The sequence below is a fragment of the Chelon labrosus genome (genome assembly GCF_963514085.1).
Source record: "Chelon labrosus genome assembly, chromosome: 20".
Classification (NCBI taxonomy): Eukaryota; Metazoa; Chordata; class Actinopteri; order Mugiliformes; family Mugilidae; genus Chelon; species Chelon labrosus.
The window spans coordinates 1,958,178-1,974,622 of NC_140353.1; the positions used below are offsets into that span (position 1 = coordinate 1,958,178).

The 16,445-nt window shown below is 38.6% G+C and overlaps 2 protein-coding genes across 6 annotated transcripts in view; both read right to left on the minus strand.

Moving 5' to 3' along the window:
- Window positions 1-223: 223 nt before the first annotated feature.
- On the minus strand, window positions 224-9,784 carry zfyve21 (zinc finger, FYVE domain containing 21). Of its 2 annotated transcripts, XM_084568577.1 has the most exons (8): window positions 9,597-9,784; window positions 8,218-8,268; window positions 7,440-7,608; window positions 6,296-6,371; window positions 6,121-6,212; window positions 5,863-5,916; window positions 3,898-4,028; window positions 224-3,788 (listed from the first exon to the last, which is right to left on the minus strand). In XM_084568577.1, exons 1-8 carry the CDS (start codon window positions 9,720-9,722, stop codon window positions 3,753-3,755), a joined length of 735 nt encoding a protein of 244 aa, XP_084424703.1. In that variant the 5' UTR covers window positions 9,723-9,784; the 3' UTR covers window positions 224-3,752. The 2 variants fall into 2 exon arrangements, with proteins under 2 accessions (XP_084424703.1, XP_084424704.1); XM_084568578.1 differs by lacking the exon at window positions 5,863-5,916.
- A 1,037-nt stretch (window positions 9,785-10,821) lies between these two features.
- Window positions 10,822-16,445, minus strand: part of klc1a (kinesin light chain 1a) — a 40,676-nt gene continuing 35,052 nt past the window's right edge. For all 4 annotated transcript variants that reach the window (XM_084569039.1, XM_084569040.1, XM_084569041.1 and 1 more), the window contains one exon: window positions 10,822-14,703. In XM_084569039.1, coding sequence (XP_084425165.1) covers window positions 14,638-14,703 — 66 coding nt within the window. In that variant the 3' untranslated portion in view covers window positions 10,822-14,637. The remainder of the gene's footprint in view (window positions 14,704-16,445) is intronic.

The window sequence follows — 16,445 nt, forward strand, 5'->3', positions numbered from 1 at the left end:
TTTCTGTTCTGACAGGATGAATTATAATAATTAAAACCATTTAAAATGACCTCTGCATGAAAAACACCTATTTCTCTTTTAAATAAAACAATTATTAATATTTTATATTAATAATACTAGTACAGGTACAGTAAGTCTGTAAGAAGATTCTTGTTTCTGTCACCTTTACATTTTTAATTTTTTCCTCTCGATGCAGGAAACACAAACAACCGAACACTTCAACAAATGTATAAACACTTGGTTTTATTCTCAACAGAAGGTCGCAGCATGTTCAGCGAATAAATGAAGCAGTGGGGAAAAACACTGACTGAATAATAACTTGGTGATTTTACATGTAGTGCAAACTTACAATAGAAACTTCTGAATATAGTTTAAATGAAGGGGCTGCACAGTGAGAACACATTTACTAAAACCAAATGTTTTTAGATCCGACGTGAAGCCAGATGTGAAGACGACAGACAGAAATGGAAGAAATAAAGGAGTAAATAATAAAAAATATATATATTTATATAATTTCACGTTGGCGTCTGTGCAGCCCCTCACATCCGTCTTCATCACAAACAGCTGTTCAACGGGAATAAAAGAAAGTGTGACCACAAACATCAACATCTTCTCCTCCGTCTCCGACCAAACGACAACTAGTGATTTCAACTCTTCGGTGAGCAGCGTATAAAAATAAAGTTTATGGTCGACCAGCTCTTCACGAAACGACTTTTAATTCTTCAAGCTTCAAGAAAAGAAGGAAGACGAACAGACGGCGGCGGATTTAATAAAGTCAATGACACTTCTGAGCTAAAGGTAGCGTCGAGTCTGGAACTGAAGCTTCTACTTTACGTTTATAAATGTTCAGCAAGCGAAATACAGTTTTCATTAAATATATTTTAGGGGCTTTCTGCTGCATCTGAACACTTGAAAAAAATCTGTGAGTCCAAATCTCACGAATAATTTACTTAAATTCCAATAAATATAAAAATGTTTTTAGTTTTAAAACTTGTGGGAACAAAGTCGGAGCAAAAAATAAAAACACAGATTCAATTAAAAGACGAATACGGTGGCGTGTTCTTCCAGTTTGTTCCTCTTAAATACAGAAAATCCTCTTAAAATCATCAGGAGGCAACTTAAACCAATCAGCCATAATATTATGACCAGGAAGGAAGCAGGAAAAATGTTCAAATGGAAGAATTTGAGAGATCAGAACATCTCTTGTGGGGTGTTCCTCGTCTGCAGTGGTCAGCGCCGTCCAAGGAAGGAGAAGAACCAGACATTAAGTAGGGGAAGAAGGATAAGGAGGAAGACGAGAAAGAAGAAGAGGTCAACAGTGATCCAAGGAAGTACAAGAACCAGAGATCATTGAGTCTGACCCGTGTGGTTCTGCTGAAGAAGTTGATGCTGGTTCTAATAGAAAGGAGTCAGAACACTCAGTGGATCTCAGACCAGTCAGGGCGTCCATGCTGACCTCTGACCTCCAATGGAAGCTCCTACAATGGACACATCAGACCTGGACCAGGGAGACATGGAGGAAGAAGGTGGTTCTGGTCTGAAGACAGAGTGATGCTTAGAGCAACGTTCTTCTGGGAGAACAGGATAATAGCTGGAGTTCAAGTTGTTGACTTGACCTCAATCAGATCTCAGTCCAGTCCAGAATCTGTGGGACGTTCTGGATAAAAACAAGTCCAAATTCATGGAGGCTCCACCTAAAGCAGGACTTTAAAGGATCTGCTGCTAACGTCCCGGTTCCAGATACCACAGCTCCACACCTTCAGAGCTCTGGAGGAGCCCAGGCCTCCACAGGTCAGGGTTGTTGTAGTGGTCATAATGTTATGGCTGATCGGTGTAAAACAATAAACACAAAAGAGGCACAAACTTTCAGAAGCCTGTTTCACTTTTAGTAAATACTGACCAGGGGATCATTTGGCTGCAAAGGAAGTGAAGATTATATTATTTTTTCTTCTTTCCTTTGTTTTTGTTTTTCTCTGAACACAAATCTAAAAAATTGAAATATCCGACTCCGTTTAGGCCTTAGAGTGAAGGACAAACATTAACAACTGTGTTACAAAACAAACTAGAGCTTCAGCTTTAAAAAGTACGCCCAGGCCTCGCGTTGAAGATATTTAACAAAATAGCTCGTACAAAACTTCCAATACATGAAACTACACTCAAAGTATTTATTTATGCGTTTATGCTTCACTAGAATCAGTGAATAGTCTGAATCTCCTCAGACGTCGAGGCCTGAAGGATTTAAACGAAACAAAAGAAGGTCACAAGTCTTTTAAAGCACAAATCCACCGTATAACGTCACTTTCGTACAAAACCGATAAATCTGCGACGTTTTCTTTGCATCCCAGGAACCGTTCTGTTGCTTCTGCTGCGGTGGGAGACTCCTACATTTCCCAGAATGCCTTTCAGCCCTGCTCCAAACACAAAGTTGCCAGTTTTGATGCGAGACGGCGTCTTACTGCCCTCTGCTGGTTAGAATCTTTTACTATAGCTGCACTTCAGACGCTGCTTGCTTTCCACAACGTTTCTGCTGCTCTGATCACTTCCTGATTCCTCAAACTACAATTACAGAATGTGTATGAGTTAACTGTGCCTTTAAAATAATTTGAATCAAGACTTTAGGCCACATGGAGGAAGTGATGTGTCCTCACCTTTAATTTAAACCACCGTTTTCTCTCTTGTGGCTCAGTTTTTGGTCTCCACCACAGCCTGAGGTAAACATCTGACTTTTAAGCTGCTAAATGTTCCACTAGCTAACATCTCACAGTTCACATAAGTACCAGTAATTCCACTAATAACCCCAATAAGAGACGTGGAGACATCTTGGTTGTCTTCTTCTACCGAATCAACTCAAGGGTTGGAGGTAAACACTTCTTCTTCTTCTTCTTCTGTCCTTTTTCCAGCAGACTTGTCCATGTAAACAGTTAATCTCTGATCATGTAAACATATCTTCTTCACTCTTTTCATATTTTGATTAAAGAATCTCTCATAAAATATCTGCTGCTTGTTTTTGCAGAAAAAGAGAAGTTTTAGTTGTAAACCTCCATTTTTTTTGTCTACTCCTGATCTCTTGACTTGTATTCACCTATTTTTCTAGTTATAGTCTCTCTATTTTATGGGATTACCAGAAATTAAAGCAACAGAAAAGGGTCCTGAAATGCAAAGTAAAATCACAAATAGCTGCATCTCTTCTGTGTTAAAGGGTTTTAAGGTGGATTTGTTCTTTAACCGTCTGGTGACAACAATCTACCTGGAAGATCTCTGAGTCCATACTTGGTTCTGTTTTAGCCGACCTATAGTAAACTATAAAGTGTCTCATGACTGAAAACCGCAGCGTATAAAATAATTTTGTTGTTTTTGAATTAAAATCAAATTTCAACTTGTTTTTTTTGTGGGGTAACAAAAAAACCCAACAGAATTAATGTGTAAAATTAAACGCTGCGTTTCCTGATTAATGCTTTAAATCAAATAAAGGATTAAAGAAAAATAACAACAAAGATCAGCTGAGCCTACTAGCGGTAAACATTATGTACAAAGTACTGGTTATAGAGGTAATAAAGTGTTTTCTTTGTTTTATAGAAACGTTTCTTGCAAAAATCACCATGATAAGAACTGGTATCAAGAACCGATGAGGAATCAGACGGAGAAGAGGATTCAGGACTGGCGTTAAGAAAATCCAAAACGATACCAAAGCCCGCCGGGACGGGTACGAAACACTTGGGTGTGTGCTGCCACCTGGAGGCCGATCCGGGTCGTCACTGGTCCCGGGCTTCGTACAGCAGCTTGGCCGCCTTTAACGAAAACGAGTTTTAATTTACGCCAAAAACAACCAGGGTTTACCCTCTCATGATATTATCCTATGTGTTTAGGAGGAAACCTGATATGAGCTGTTTCTTGTACCTTGTGCATTGCAGCCAACCACAACGAGGCCACCTTCTTGTCATCCACCGCCTCCATGCGGAGCTGCTGGGGGTCCTGGGAGCCCATGGGTTTGTAATGGAGGAGCATACCGCTGGCCCGCGATGTCCCCCCTACACCCACAGGTAACAAAAGATGGATTTAACAAACCAGAAAGGAAAAGGAGACATAATTTAGTCTAATGAAAGCAGACAGGGAGAATGGAAAAGTCATCTCAAAGCTGGTTTACTTTGCTGCACTGTCACTTCTGTAAACGCTATTAAAACTGCTGAACAAATAAAGTTTCCTGTCCCTGCTGCTTTTTAATGGAATAACAAACATGAAGTTAAATGGTAAATAAAGAAGGGAAAGGGTGTGGATCAGTCAAACAAAGTAAAACTGAGCAAAATCATTTCCTCCCCTGATCAGTGACGTCCTGTTAAAGAATGATTCAAACAGATGAAACAAACAGAAACACAGCAATAAAATGAAGCAATAACTAAACGAGCTGCACACAATGAGACAGTGAAATGTTTTCATGCTGCGTTCAGGAAACATATGAAGACATGCAACGAGGTCCAGTGTCCCAAAAACAACAACATCAACTTTTATTGGACTTTTCTTAATGATTAACTACAATCATCATGTTCATATGTGGAAGTTTTTTTAAATAACAAGTTGGCAATGATCTACCAGAGATACATGAGCGGAGGAACGAAGACTACAGCCAACGACCGGCTGGTACAGACAGTACGTTCCGCACCTGAGAGGAAATAACTCTTCATACCAGCAGGTGGCAGCAGTCTGGATTCATCATTTAAAGAGAGGAAACAGGAAGAGCTAGCTAGTTAGCTGGGAGGCTAGGAAGCTAGAAAGAGTTACTGTCAGCTGGAAGGCTAGGAAGCTAGAAAGAGCTACTGTTAGCTGGAAGGCTAGGAAGCTAGGAAGAGCTACTATTAGCTGGAAGGCTAGGAAGCTAGAAAGAGCTACTGTTAGCTGGAAGGCTAGGAAGCTAGGAAGAGCTACTGTTAGCTGGAAGGCTAGGAAGCTAGGAAGAGCTACTGTTAGCTGGAAGGCTAGGAAGCTAGAAAGAGCTACTGTTAGCTGGAAGGCTAGGAAGCTAGGAAGAGCTACTGTTAGCTGGAAGGCTAGGAATCTAGGAAGAGCTACTGTTAGCTGGAAGGCTAGGAAGCTAGGAAGAGCTACTGTTAGCTGGAAGGCTAGGAAGCTAGAAAGAGCTACTATTAGCTGGAAGGCTAGGAAGCTAGGAAGAGCTACTGTTAGCTGGAAGGCTAGGAAGCTAGGAAGAGCTACTGTTAGCTGGAAGGCTATGAAGCTAGGAAGAGCTACTATTAGCTGAGAGGTTAGGAAGCTGGAGAGAGCTACCATTAGCTGGGAGGTTAGGAGGTGTTACTGTTAGCTTTGAGGTTAGGAAGCTAGGAAGACCTACTATTAGCTGGGAGGCTAGGAAGATTGGAAGAGCTACTGTTAGCTGGAAGGCTAGGAAGATAGGAAGAGCTACTGTTAGCTGGGAGGCTAGGAAGCTAGGAAGAGCTACTATTAGCTGGGAGGCTAGGAAGCTAGGAAGAGCTACTGTTAGCTGGGAGGCTAGGAAGCTAGGAAGAGCTACTGTTAGCTGGGAGGCTAGGAAGATAGGAAGAGCTACTGTTAGCTGGGAGGCTAGGAAGCTAGGAAGAGCTACTGTTAGCTTAGAGGCTAGGAAGCTATGGGGAGCTAGTATTACGAGAAGGACCAACTGACTAATCGACGAAACACAATCATCCTGACAGTTTAATGTCGTCAATAACTTTCTGATATTTGTTGGTTTTGGGACCAAATGAAGCAGGAAAGCGTCAGAAGTTTCATTTCATGCAAACGGACGTAAACCCAGAGAGACCAGATGAAGGGAAGGTGGAGCCTGATGAAGCGACGACGAAGAGCGACTGACGGCAGCGAACCGAAGCTAACCTTCAGAGAAACAGTGACTGTCCAGCAGACTGGTGTAAGTGTGAATGTCATTCTCTGAGCCGGGCCAGCGGAGTCAAAGCAGCAGAGAGGAGGAGGAGGAGGAGGACGAGGAGGAGGAGGAGGAAGAGGAGGAGGAGCGTTAGTTCAGAAATAAAAAACAAACAGATCTCAGCGTTAATCAAGAAACTTCTCAGCTGGTTAGTGACGACATCTCAAGAGAAAATAAAGAGAGTAAAAAAATAGAATAATCAGACTCACCTCCTGGACTCGTCCCGTCTGTTAAGATCTGCATGCTGGAGATCCGAGACAACTCGATCTCAAAGTGACTCTCACCGTCCAGGAACAGGTACCTGGGGTTTAGATTATTTAGATAATTCATTGTTATTATTATTTAACTGTAAATGTCATAAATATGGTTTAAGAAGCAGCTGACCTGTGGTTGTTGGAGAGGCGACACATCATCGTTTCAGACTTCTCTGACGTCCCCAAAGTGGCGACGAAGGTGCCTCCTGGAAACAGAACATTAAACAGAGACAAGGAGCAGTTATTAAACCATTAAACATACGATCTGTTGAGCAACAGGAAGTTAAATGTGTCATCCGTCGTCTTCTTCGTCCTGATAATTGATAATTCCACCATGAATGAGGCACGAGGCCCCGACAGGCTGCAGACATTCAGCCAGGCTCCGGGCTGCTAATGGATTTTTCATTAAGAGGCCGAGTATTTATAGCCTCATGCTGACCCACACTCAACTACGACACAATGGATTATCAGGACGGGAGGAAGACACTCAGATAGATTAATTCAGAAATGATTATTTAATCGTATTTCTGATTCCTCTGTGGAAAAGGAGAGTGAATGTGACGGTGAGATAAAACATTTATGGAGGAACAAAGTTTTCCTCCTTGGTTCTCAAATACACTAAGACAATCCTGGTTTCAGTCTTTAGCCTCAGCTCCACTCACGCTCCACCTATTGGACCAGTTTATTCTAGCTGGTAGTTAGGTGAAGTCAGACACCGGCAAGATGGAGACGGTCAGAGACGCCACGCTGAGCTTCAACACTTCAGGAAACACGTGTTGTGGAGGAGCCAGATTTTTCTTTTAATGTTTTTAATGATCTAAAAAGAAAACATCGCTTCTGCTAGAGACGCCACACTGAGCTTTAAAATCTAATCTGTTTAAAACTCTGTAGTCTTCAAGATTAAAGGCTGTTACATACTCAGCAAGAAGCGAGAAGTTTGTTCTCACAGCTTGTTCTGGACACATCAAACCAGGCAGAACATTTTTCTCGTGTGGTGTCCAGCAATTATTCTGTGATTGGTCAGAAATTGGAAGTTGGGCGTGCTTTAATGCGGTAAAGTGGAAATGCTAGCGGCCACTCTGTGAGACACAGTCGTCAAAACGACATATGCTGCAGTAGGAGGGGTCTATGAGGACTTCCCCAGAGTTTGGCACTTGAGTTTCTCGTGACGTATAAATGACCTGGCCAGAACGAACTTTGCTCTTGTAGCCCTAGGAGCGAAAACAAATAATTCTCATTTCAGTGCGTATCAAGCTTAAATCCAAGCTTCTCACCTGCCAGAAGAACTTTGAGCTGCCTGTCGTAGAACTCGGACTCTTTCTGGGAGACCAGGCTGCACTCGGCGCACTGACGCACCGGGTCGACGAAGCACATGCGAGGCAGCGCCACCTTCTTACTGCAGCATTTGTCACAGAAGCAGCGGCCGCACCGCCGACAGTGGTGCTGCAGGAGAAACACAAGCAGTCAGTTATAACGGAGGCTGGAGGAGAACTGATCTGATGCCAGGTTCAGGTTAAACGATCGTACTGTCTGATAAAAGTTTATAGTCAGACATTCTTGCAGTGATATGCTGGTCACGTTTTCAAAGCAGTGGACATCCGGTCACTTTACTGCACGTTTAAGGAATCAGGAAGAACCATAAAACTTCTACACAAGCGGGAAGTGATCAATGCTGATTCAACATTTTATGGAACACGTGTCTATTCAGAGATTCACTTCTCAGTTATAAAAGTTAAGTTTTCTTCTCCACAGCCAGCTCAGACAATTTAAAAACTTTCTTGAGCCGATTTAACTATAAACTATAATTATTTTCAAGCAAATCACAATTAATAAACATTTGGACACAGACGAGGGCTGAGCAGCAGGTTTATGGTGTTGTTTTGATGGAAAGAAATGTCACTGCAGAGGCCTTGGTGTGTTTTAATGCCAACAACCTAATAAAAATAAAATCCTCTCAGGTTTCAGACAAACAGCTGAGGATCGTCTCTGTCCATTCGTCTCTTTTTTGCAGATAAAGCTGCAATTTGTTGCGCTGCCAGAAACAGAACCGACCTTTCTTCTGATGAAGTCAAACTTGGTGTCACACTGCATGCATCTTGGGCACTGGAAAAAGAAAACGGAAAAAAAGAAAGAGGAAAAACAGGAAATTACACAACATGCTGAGCTGGACGAATTCAGCCTCTGCAACAGTATGTCATAAGAAATTACACAGTAAACACATAAATGACTAATCATTAATAACTTTTAGTTGCTGTGCTTGCAGCCTTTTTCCAGAAGATCAATTAAAGAGAACTGTTTTGTTGGATTTTTAACAATCAGACAACATATAAATCATTATTTTACTGCTTACAGCTTGTAAACTCTAACTTTTTATAACTTTTTAAAACTAACATTGATGTTTTTCTTTCGCTTCCACTGTTTACAGCTTCATCCTGGCCACAGATCAGATGATAAATGATTAACTGTCAGAGTTTCAGACTCAGTGTTTGTCTTTCTGAGCCTCCTCCTGTACTTTGACAAAACAAGCTAGCATAGCAGCTAGTTAGCCAAACAAGACAAGCTAGCTGCTAGCTAACAAACACAACAAAGGGAGTAAAGTGTCATTTTTAACGATGTGAACCGCCGGTAAATGTTGTCTGACACACAGTTCTAGCTAACGGGGCTTAGCCGACATGCCCCGTTAGCTGCCAGGCTAGCCGCGACAGCCTGCTACGCCCAGTCCAGGGGCCAACTGCGACGTCCGAGGCAGCGTCGAACCCGCCGCAGCTAGCAGGGGGAGACCGGATGTGGAGATATTTGACTTAAAAAATAAAAGCGCGAAACCGCCAACAACAACAAGAGAATAAGAAATTCTTTCTTTTTTTTTTTTTGTTGGATTTGTTAAAATAATTAATTATAAATAATAATGCTTAACAATATAACTGTGCTGTAAACATCAGCTTTTAAACTGTATATTTAGTATGTGTTTAGACGGATGGACATTTACTTAATTACTTAATTATGTACTTTTGCTGTTTTATATTCGTTATTTCATTATTATCTAAAGGCTGACAAAAATAAGTATATTAATTTATAACCAAACCAAAAAATTCACCTGTAACAGATTGTTGAACGTTATGAGAGGTTTACGGCATTTGGGAGAAATTAAGTTTAATTTATAAGACTCCAATGTTAAATTTTAAGTGAGAAACATAGCTAAAGCTAAACCAACTGTGTTTGCGTTTAAAAATCTTGCTACTGGTGCAAAACAAATCAAAAGATAAAGAAAATAAATAAACGTTGAACTAATTAACTCTCGAGTTTTACTTTGAAAACGTCAACCGGAAGCGCTCAGTTTATTACGCTAGCTAGCTTCTCGCGCGGCGCTGGTAGCTTCTCGCTGTCAAACAAATCCCCCCCACCACCACCGCCCTCCTCCCCGCCCGTGTCACCTCTTTATCCGGGACCCACTGCGGCTCGTCCAGGGAGAAGGGGCTGTTGAAGGCGCCGTTCTCCGGCACCATGCGGAGGCCGCTCGGGCTGCGGATAAGTTTCTTCCCGTCAGGCACTGAAGACATTTTGCGGCTGTTTCTCCTCCTCAGTGTTCAGCGGAGCCTCCTGCCTGCTGCCACAAACTCCCGTCTGGACACGCCCCTCCAGGATGATTGACAGGGCGGTTAACAAATCAGAGCACGGGTTTAGATCACGTGGTTCTCCAGGAAATAAAGGGGTGTTGTGGTTTTTACAGCCGCTCTCACTGGAGACAAAAGAATACATTTACTACTTTATGATCATTTTTATGATTATTATATATTTTTTTATATATATATTTTCTTATATATGTTATATGTCTAATTATTATGTATTATATTTATATTATTATATTAAACAAAAGTTTAAACAACACATCTTCATTTATTTTATAATTATATTTCTAATTATTTTATTATATTTACCTAGACAAATGTATTTTTAACAGTTCAGTAATAAAACATATTAAACATTATTAATACTCTTATTATTCTTCTTTAAACTAACAATATATTTATTTATATTTGATGTTTTAACTAGATTATTATATCTTTTTGGCGATATATTTAACCCTAACCCCTTTTTACCTGATTATATATAATTAACTATTCAGAAAAAAAGAAAGAAGAAGAAATATTTAAAAAAAAAAATAAAAAATATCACACCACAATGGAAAATTTGATTTAATTTTATTCTTCAAATACAGTTAAGCTGTACATTTATTTGTTGGACAAGCGTCAGATCTGCATCTAAAAAGGGATGTGTTGCTGACAAAGGACTAGAACTTCCATGAAAGCCAGTTTAAACCAGGAACATCGATTTACTAGAAACACAGAAGATGTTTCATATTTAACACGGAGGAGTTCACCTTGTTTGCATAAAATCATTTTTTCCTCACTCAGGATTTTGTACTTCTTATTCTTTTTGTGTGTATACGTGTTGACATATTCCGTTTATCAAATATAAACGACTATTGCTCATTGAAACTGAAGAAGATGTAAAATATTAGATGATAAATTGTATTTTAGCCACAGAGCTGTTCAGATCAATCCATCCCAGCTAAGGTAAATAAAGTCTCTTCTCACTGTTTATGAATCCGTGTGCACAGATTTCCACATGAATATATAAAAAAAATAAAGAAAAACATCCTGATAATATATTTTATTTAACCATCCACATTACCGCTCCATTCATCAACATGGCCCATAACTGGAGGAGGAGAAAACACACACACTTTCACAACAAATAATAATAATAATAATGATGAAGTTTACAACAGAAGGACGGATGAGGATTTTAACTAGAAACACACATTAAAGTCAAATAAAGCTTCCCCTTTGCTTCCATTAATCTACATTCACGTCATTATATCACCACTCAGAAATCAGTTTGTGGTTTTAAGAACAGGTTAAAGGGATCTCTGCAGCTCGTCCTTTAAAATGTGACGGCAGTGACGCACAGGGCAACCAAACAAACTCACAATCTGACTTATTGAAGAAGAAAAAACACCAAGACTTGATTTTTTTTAACTTCTATGAGTTTAATAATGTGTCCTAGAGCAAATTAAAATGTTTAGTGCAAATTTATTTGGATTTATGAGCATCTTAATCCAGAGCAGTGGTTTTTAGTCACTACTTCAGTTGTATTTGCACCTTTAAATTTAAAATCTTGCAAAAAAACATCTTAAAGTGTCTATATTAAAGTGGCTTAACTGCAAATTCATTAAGCAGCTGTTAATTTACCTTAATTAATGCAGCTTTTGCACATTTTTTTTTCTTGTTTCGCCTTCATTCTATATAACATTAAACTGATTTGTTTACGTGTCGCCCAGTCCGTCAGAGCCGTCAGACATCTTCATTTATGTGCCTCGTTACTTTCTGGAGCGTCTCAAACGTTACGACAACAAACACACGACCACAAGAAGCAGGTTGATGAGCAGACTGGTCAACAGCACACTCACATCAGTGTCAATAAAATCAACTTTATAAAGAAAAATAATCACAATCTAATCCTAACATGAGATATTTCACGTTTAAAAAAATATTAGGCTTTTATATTTACATTTCAGGGGTTTGTCTTTATTATTTTGGAACAACATGAACATATATATATGTGTGTGTGTATGTAGAGAATAATGTTTTTGGACGCCTTCATATAAAGTCTTTGATCAGGTCCAGATGTCGGTGCTTAACTTTTAATTACTGAAGAGTTTTTCCATCAATCGAGAGAAACAGCAAAATAATTATTGCACACACCTGCTGGAAAAACTACATGAAAAAATAAAACTAAACAAGTTGTAAATGCAGAAAGTGCATCAGTCACACGTCAGTGCAATAATCAACGCAGAGAAAAGCGGGAGTTTTATGTTTAATTGCTAAAGACTAACATGTGCTGTTTAGTTTTACAAGAATTTAGACCAAAAACTACTTTTTGAAAACCCTGAAAGTCATTTAAGATGAAAAAAATGGACGTTTAAACAGGACTGCAGTCAGCTAATGCATGTTTTTAATGTTATATTTTATATATATTTATCATTTAAGACATGGTTTTAATTCTTCGCTCATACAGAATTAATTAATAAATCGCACTTTTTCTATATTGCCTTGTTTTATATCTTTAATGCACTTATGTGACATGTGAAGCACTTTAGTTCCTGATTTAATTTAAAATATAATTCTGCCCGTTTTAGTCTATAACATATTCAGATAATATTTTACACAAGTACTTCAGAACTTTGGTTTTGTTTTTTTAGAAAAATACGTTTACACACAGAAAGTTAAGGCATCAAGTCCAGATGTCCATCACCTCATTAAGCCCCGCCCCCAAGCGATTTGATTGGTCCAACAGATGTTTGCAGGAGCAGAATCAGTTCCCAACGGAGAGACTCCAGAAGGCGGGGAATTCAGCAGTGCATGAATTTATTTTAATTATTTAAATTTAAATCTAACTTCCCTGTGTCAAAATAGACTTCTGCATAAATAGATGTTTATTTGTATTTTATTTTTATATTTTTTAGACAATTCTCGTCTAAAAACTAAAAGGCACTTCCTCCTGCATGTTAATTATTATATATTTGTACCAGGCTGTAAACGTGGAGCTTTTAACATGGACTTCTGTGGGAGGTCGACTCACTGTTGGAACCAGCCTCTAGTGGACATGTGAGGAACTGCACTTCGGCGTTAGCTTCACTCTTTTTTTTATAGTTTTTAAAGGAAATTAATATTTTCTTATCTTACTACGTGCTGTTTAAATTCAAGCTCGTCACCAGTAGAAAGTGATAAATAAACTACATAGTCCCTACGTAAAGAGACTGTGAGCATAGTGACGTTTATTAACACAAACGCATTAAACAAAGAATAAATCTTGCAGCGTCAGTTTAAAGAGATATTTTATGATGAAACCTTCTGTATTTTTATGGATATTAAGTTTGTCGTCTGCTTTGATGAAACACTCTGGATTTACTCCGATATATAAATTAGTTACGCTAGCTATGTCTCGCTAGAGAAGGAACATCTCCTTCTTATTTTGGTACAAGCAAATATATTTTAATTTGCATTTTTAACCATTAAATAATTCACAATTTGCCCCTTTTTGTTCAACTCTACTCACGTGGTAAAGTTTTGTCTCAGTAAAAACAAGCGTGGAGTAATATTAACTTGTGTTAAACAGTTAACCTGCAGCCTCGGTCCTGAGAATGTGTCAAAATATCATCAATAAACTCGTGATCCTCTCTCTTTTAAAGGTTTAAGGAGACAGCGCTGCTACTCTCCAGGCTTATTACAGGAACATATAAAAGGAAAACTCTTCAGAGCAGCGCGAGGACGGAAACAGATAAAACATCATTTACTAAAACCCCAAATGTAAACATAGAACTTCATACGTCGAAAGCTAAATCTTCAACTCAATATTTTAAAAGGAAGCAGCTGAGACTGAGATGAAGGCTTCTACTCTAAAAGGTTTCCGGGTTTCTGTAACAACTTCGGAGATAATAAAAGCAAAACCAGATTCAGAACTTCCTTTGGAAACCTGCAGAGCGAACGCGATGCTAAGCTAACGTCCAGGTCGGCCTACGAAAGAAGACGTCATTGGTGGACGACGGTTCTGAGCAGAGCTGGCAGATTCAGACGAACAATTTTATGATCTAAGAGGCAGAAATTTCACTGGTCGAGTTAAACGTAAACAGTTGGTGAAACAACATTGGTGAAAGAGGTGGAACGGGAGTGGGGCTAGCAACCTGTGAGGTGTCACACCCTTAATTATGCAAAACTTTAAGACTTATTATAATTTAAACATATGAGTTTAAATAAATTCTCCCCTGTACAGTAAAGTTGGACATTTTAACATGTGGGCACTTAAACTAGTTTGTTAAATACATAATCACCTAAAAAACAAAACATGGAGGTCTATGGGGATTGACTCACTTTTTGATCCAGCATCTAGTGGCCATTTGAGGAACTGCACGTTCATGTTAGCTTTGATTTTATAGCAAAGATCAGAAGCCTTCTGTCTTTGCACGTCGTTTCAGTAACCAAAACGACTCCATTGTCCGTTATTTTCACCTGCTGTTGATTAACTGGACCAATAAGGAAATTTCAGCCTCTGCATCAGAAAATGTTTGTGAAACTGAACCTCTGCGTCTGCCTTCATACAAGCGATAGCATAAAACATGTTTAAAATCATTCACATCAGCACAGATTTATACAGTACACGCAAAAACAGTTAGACATACAGGCCGACGTACTTTCATATTTCCCCTCGATGTGTACTCATGAACAAATCTTCCAAGAGCCCGAAACCTTCAAAAAGTGCAACGAAAGATTAAAACCTGTACAGTATCTGTAGAGTATGACGTGGGGGGGGGATGTGAAGCTTTCACAAATTTACAGAGAGGACGGTCTGAAGTTTGGAGGTCGGTTCGGTTCTCCGTCACTTTTCAGCCGGCGTCGTCGTCATCGTCAACTTTCAACGCGCCAGGTTAGTGTGGCTGGCGCTCAGGTCACGACTTTTACTCAGACGATTATTTCGTTCCTGGAGGAAATGAAGGTAGAAGAAATTAGATGGAGAACGGACGAAAGTGTTCAGTCACTCAGTTAATCTGCTGAAGAGATGTTGTCTTAAACGGAGACAGTGTTGGCAGCTGACCATCAATCTAAAGTGTTTTATTATCCAACTACTGCAGCTAATGTTAGCTTAATTACCTAGCTTAGCAGCCAAAACCAGGCACAGCAATATCACAAGAGTCTGAAGAGTTTTTTAAAAATTATTTTTAGTCTTTCCAAAACCGCATTGTTAGCATGTCTGGCTAACTCGTTAACCAACTTTAGCTAAGTCCAAGAAGTATGCCATTAACTAACAACTGTAGCTAATGTTTAAATGCTAGCTAGCTTGTTATTTTAGTCTTCCCAAAACTCCCTAAACATTAAAAAGCTTGTTTGTCTGTTCTAACACAAGCTGTAGTTGTTAGCATTCACAGATAACTAACTAACTTTAGCTACGTTCAGGGTTAATGATTTAGCATGTTTAGCAACCAATACTCGTCTTTCCAAAACCAAAAACATACTAAATAGCATTGTTAGCATGTCTGGCTAACCAGTTAACCACTTTTAGCTAGGTTCAAGGAGAATGTCATTAACTAACAACTGTAGATAATGTTTAAATGCTAGCTAGCTTGTTATTTTAGTCTTCCAAAAGCTCCCTAAAGTCCCAAAACATAATAAAAAGCTTGTTTATCTGTTCTAACACAAGCTGTAGTTGTTAGCATTCACAGATAACTATCTAAGTAACTTTAGCTAAATTCAGGGTTAATGATTTAGCGTGATTAGCTAACTTAGCAACCAAAACTCATCTGTCCAAATCCATAAACGTGATGGGGAGACATAAAAGTGAGATTTGCTGCTCCAATGTAAAAATGTAGTGATTAGCATGTTTAGCTAACTTGCTAACCAGCTTTTCTGAACCAAAAAACCTAGAATTTTAATCAAAATAACTAATTAAGATATACTGAACAGGAAATCTGCCATCATGATCACTGTAACCTTTACATTTGCAGCTGTAGTAAACAAACCACTAATGTGACCTTTCTGAATGTGGTTTTAGGTTATTTCCACATCGCCAGCGTTTAACACTTTATAGAGAAATATCTCAGATATAAAACAAGTCTTTAGTAAATAAATAATTTCTGTTAATAATTTGTGTTGATTAGTGAAAATAATGATGTAGTTAGTGATGTTTTTCTGATATGGTCGCCTGCAGCAACATATAAAACAGAGGTGTTGTTTATAAAGACATGAGAATATGAAAAGATAAAGAGTCCAAAAGTTTCTGCAGAGAGTTCCTTAGTGTTTGTTTAGTTTTAGCCCTTTGATGAGTTCTGACTGACTTTCTGCTAATTCTGTTCTCATATAACAAGTAATATGAGTAAAGAGTTGAGAGTCAAGGGGTAACTATTAAAATATTTTCTGACAGTTTGTTTTGTCAAATTTTAAATTAAATTAAAATAAATTAAATTAATATTTTACCAAATACTTTTCAAATACATTTTTTAGTAAAAAGTTTTGTAATATTCCTTTTGTTCAACCTAAAACTATTTTATTATTGGAGGATTCTTTGAAATATTTCAACACATTTTTCACAATATTCTTCAGTATTGCCCTTTCTTTCCTCAGTATATTACAACTTTTTATTTAAAATATACTTTCTCTCCTTTCTGACTAATTACCATTAATTTCCCCTGAAATATTTCTTCTTAAAATATTAAAATTGTCAAAAAT

What these genes read in the sequence shown, in the direction of transcription:
- zfyve21 (XM_084568577.1), bottom strand. Translation starts at nt 9,722, where the DNA reads ATGTCTTCAGTGCCTGACGGGAAGAAACTTATCCGCAGCCCGAGCGGC. An exon ending in GCTCAAAGTTCTTCTGGCAG is followed by an intron (nt 6,372 to 7,439) that starts GTGAGAAGCTTG and finishes TTCTGTTTCCAG; the next exon opens with GAGGCACCTTCGTCGCCACT. An exon ending in CGCCTCTCCAACAACCACAG is followed by an intron (nt 6,213 to 6,295) that starts GTCAGCTGCTTC and finishes TCTAAACCCCAG; the next exon opens with GTACCTGTTCCTGGACGGTG.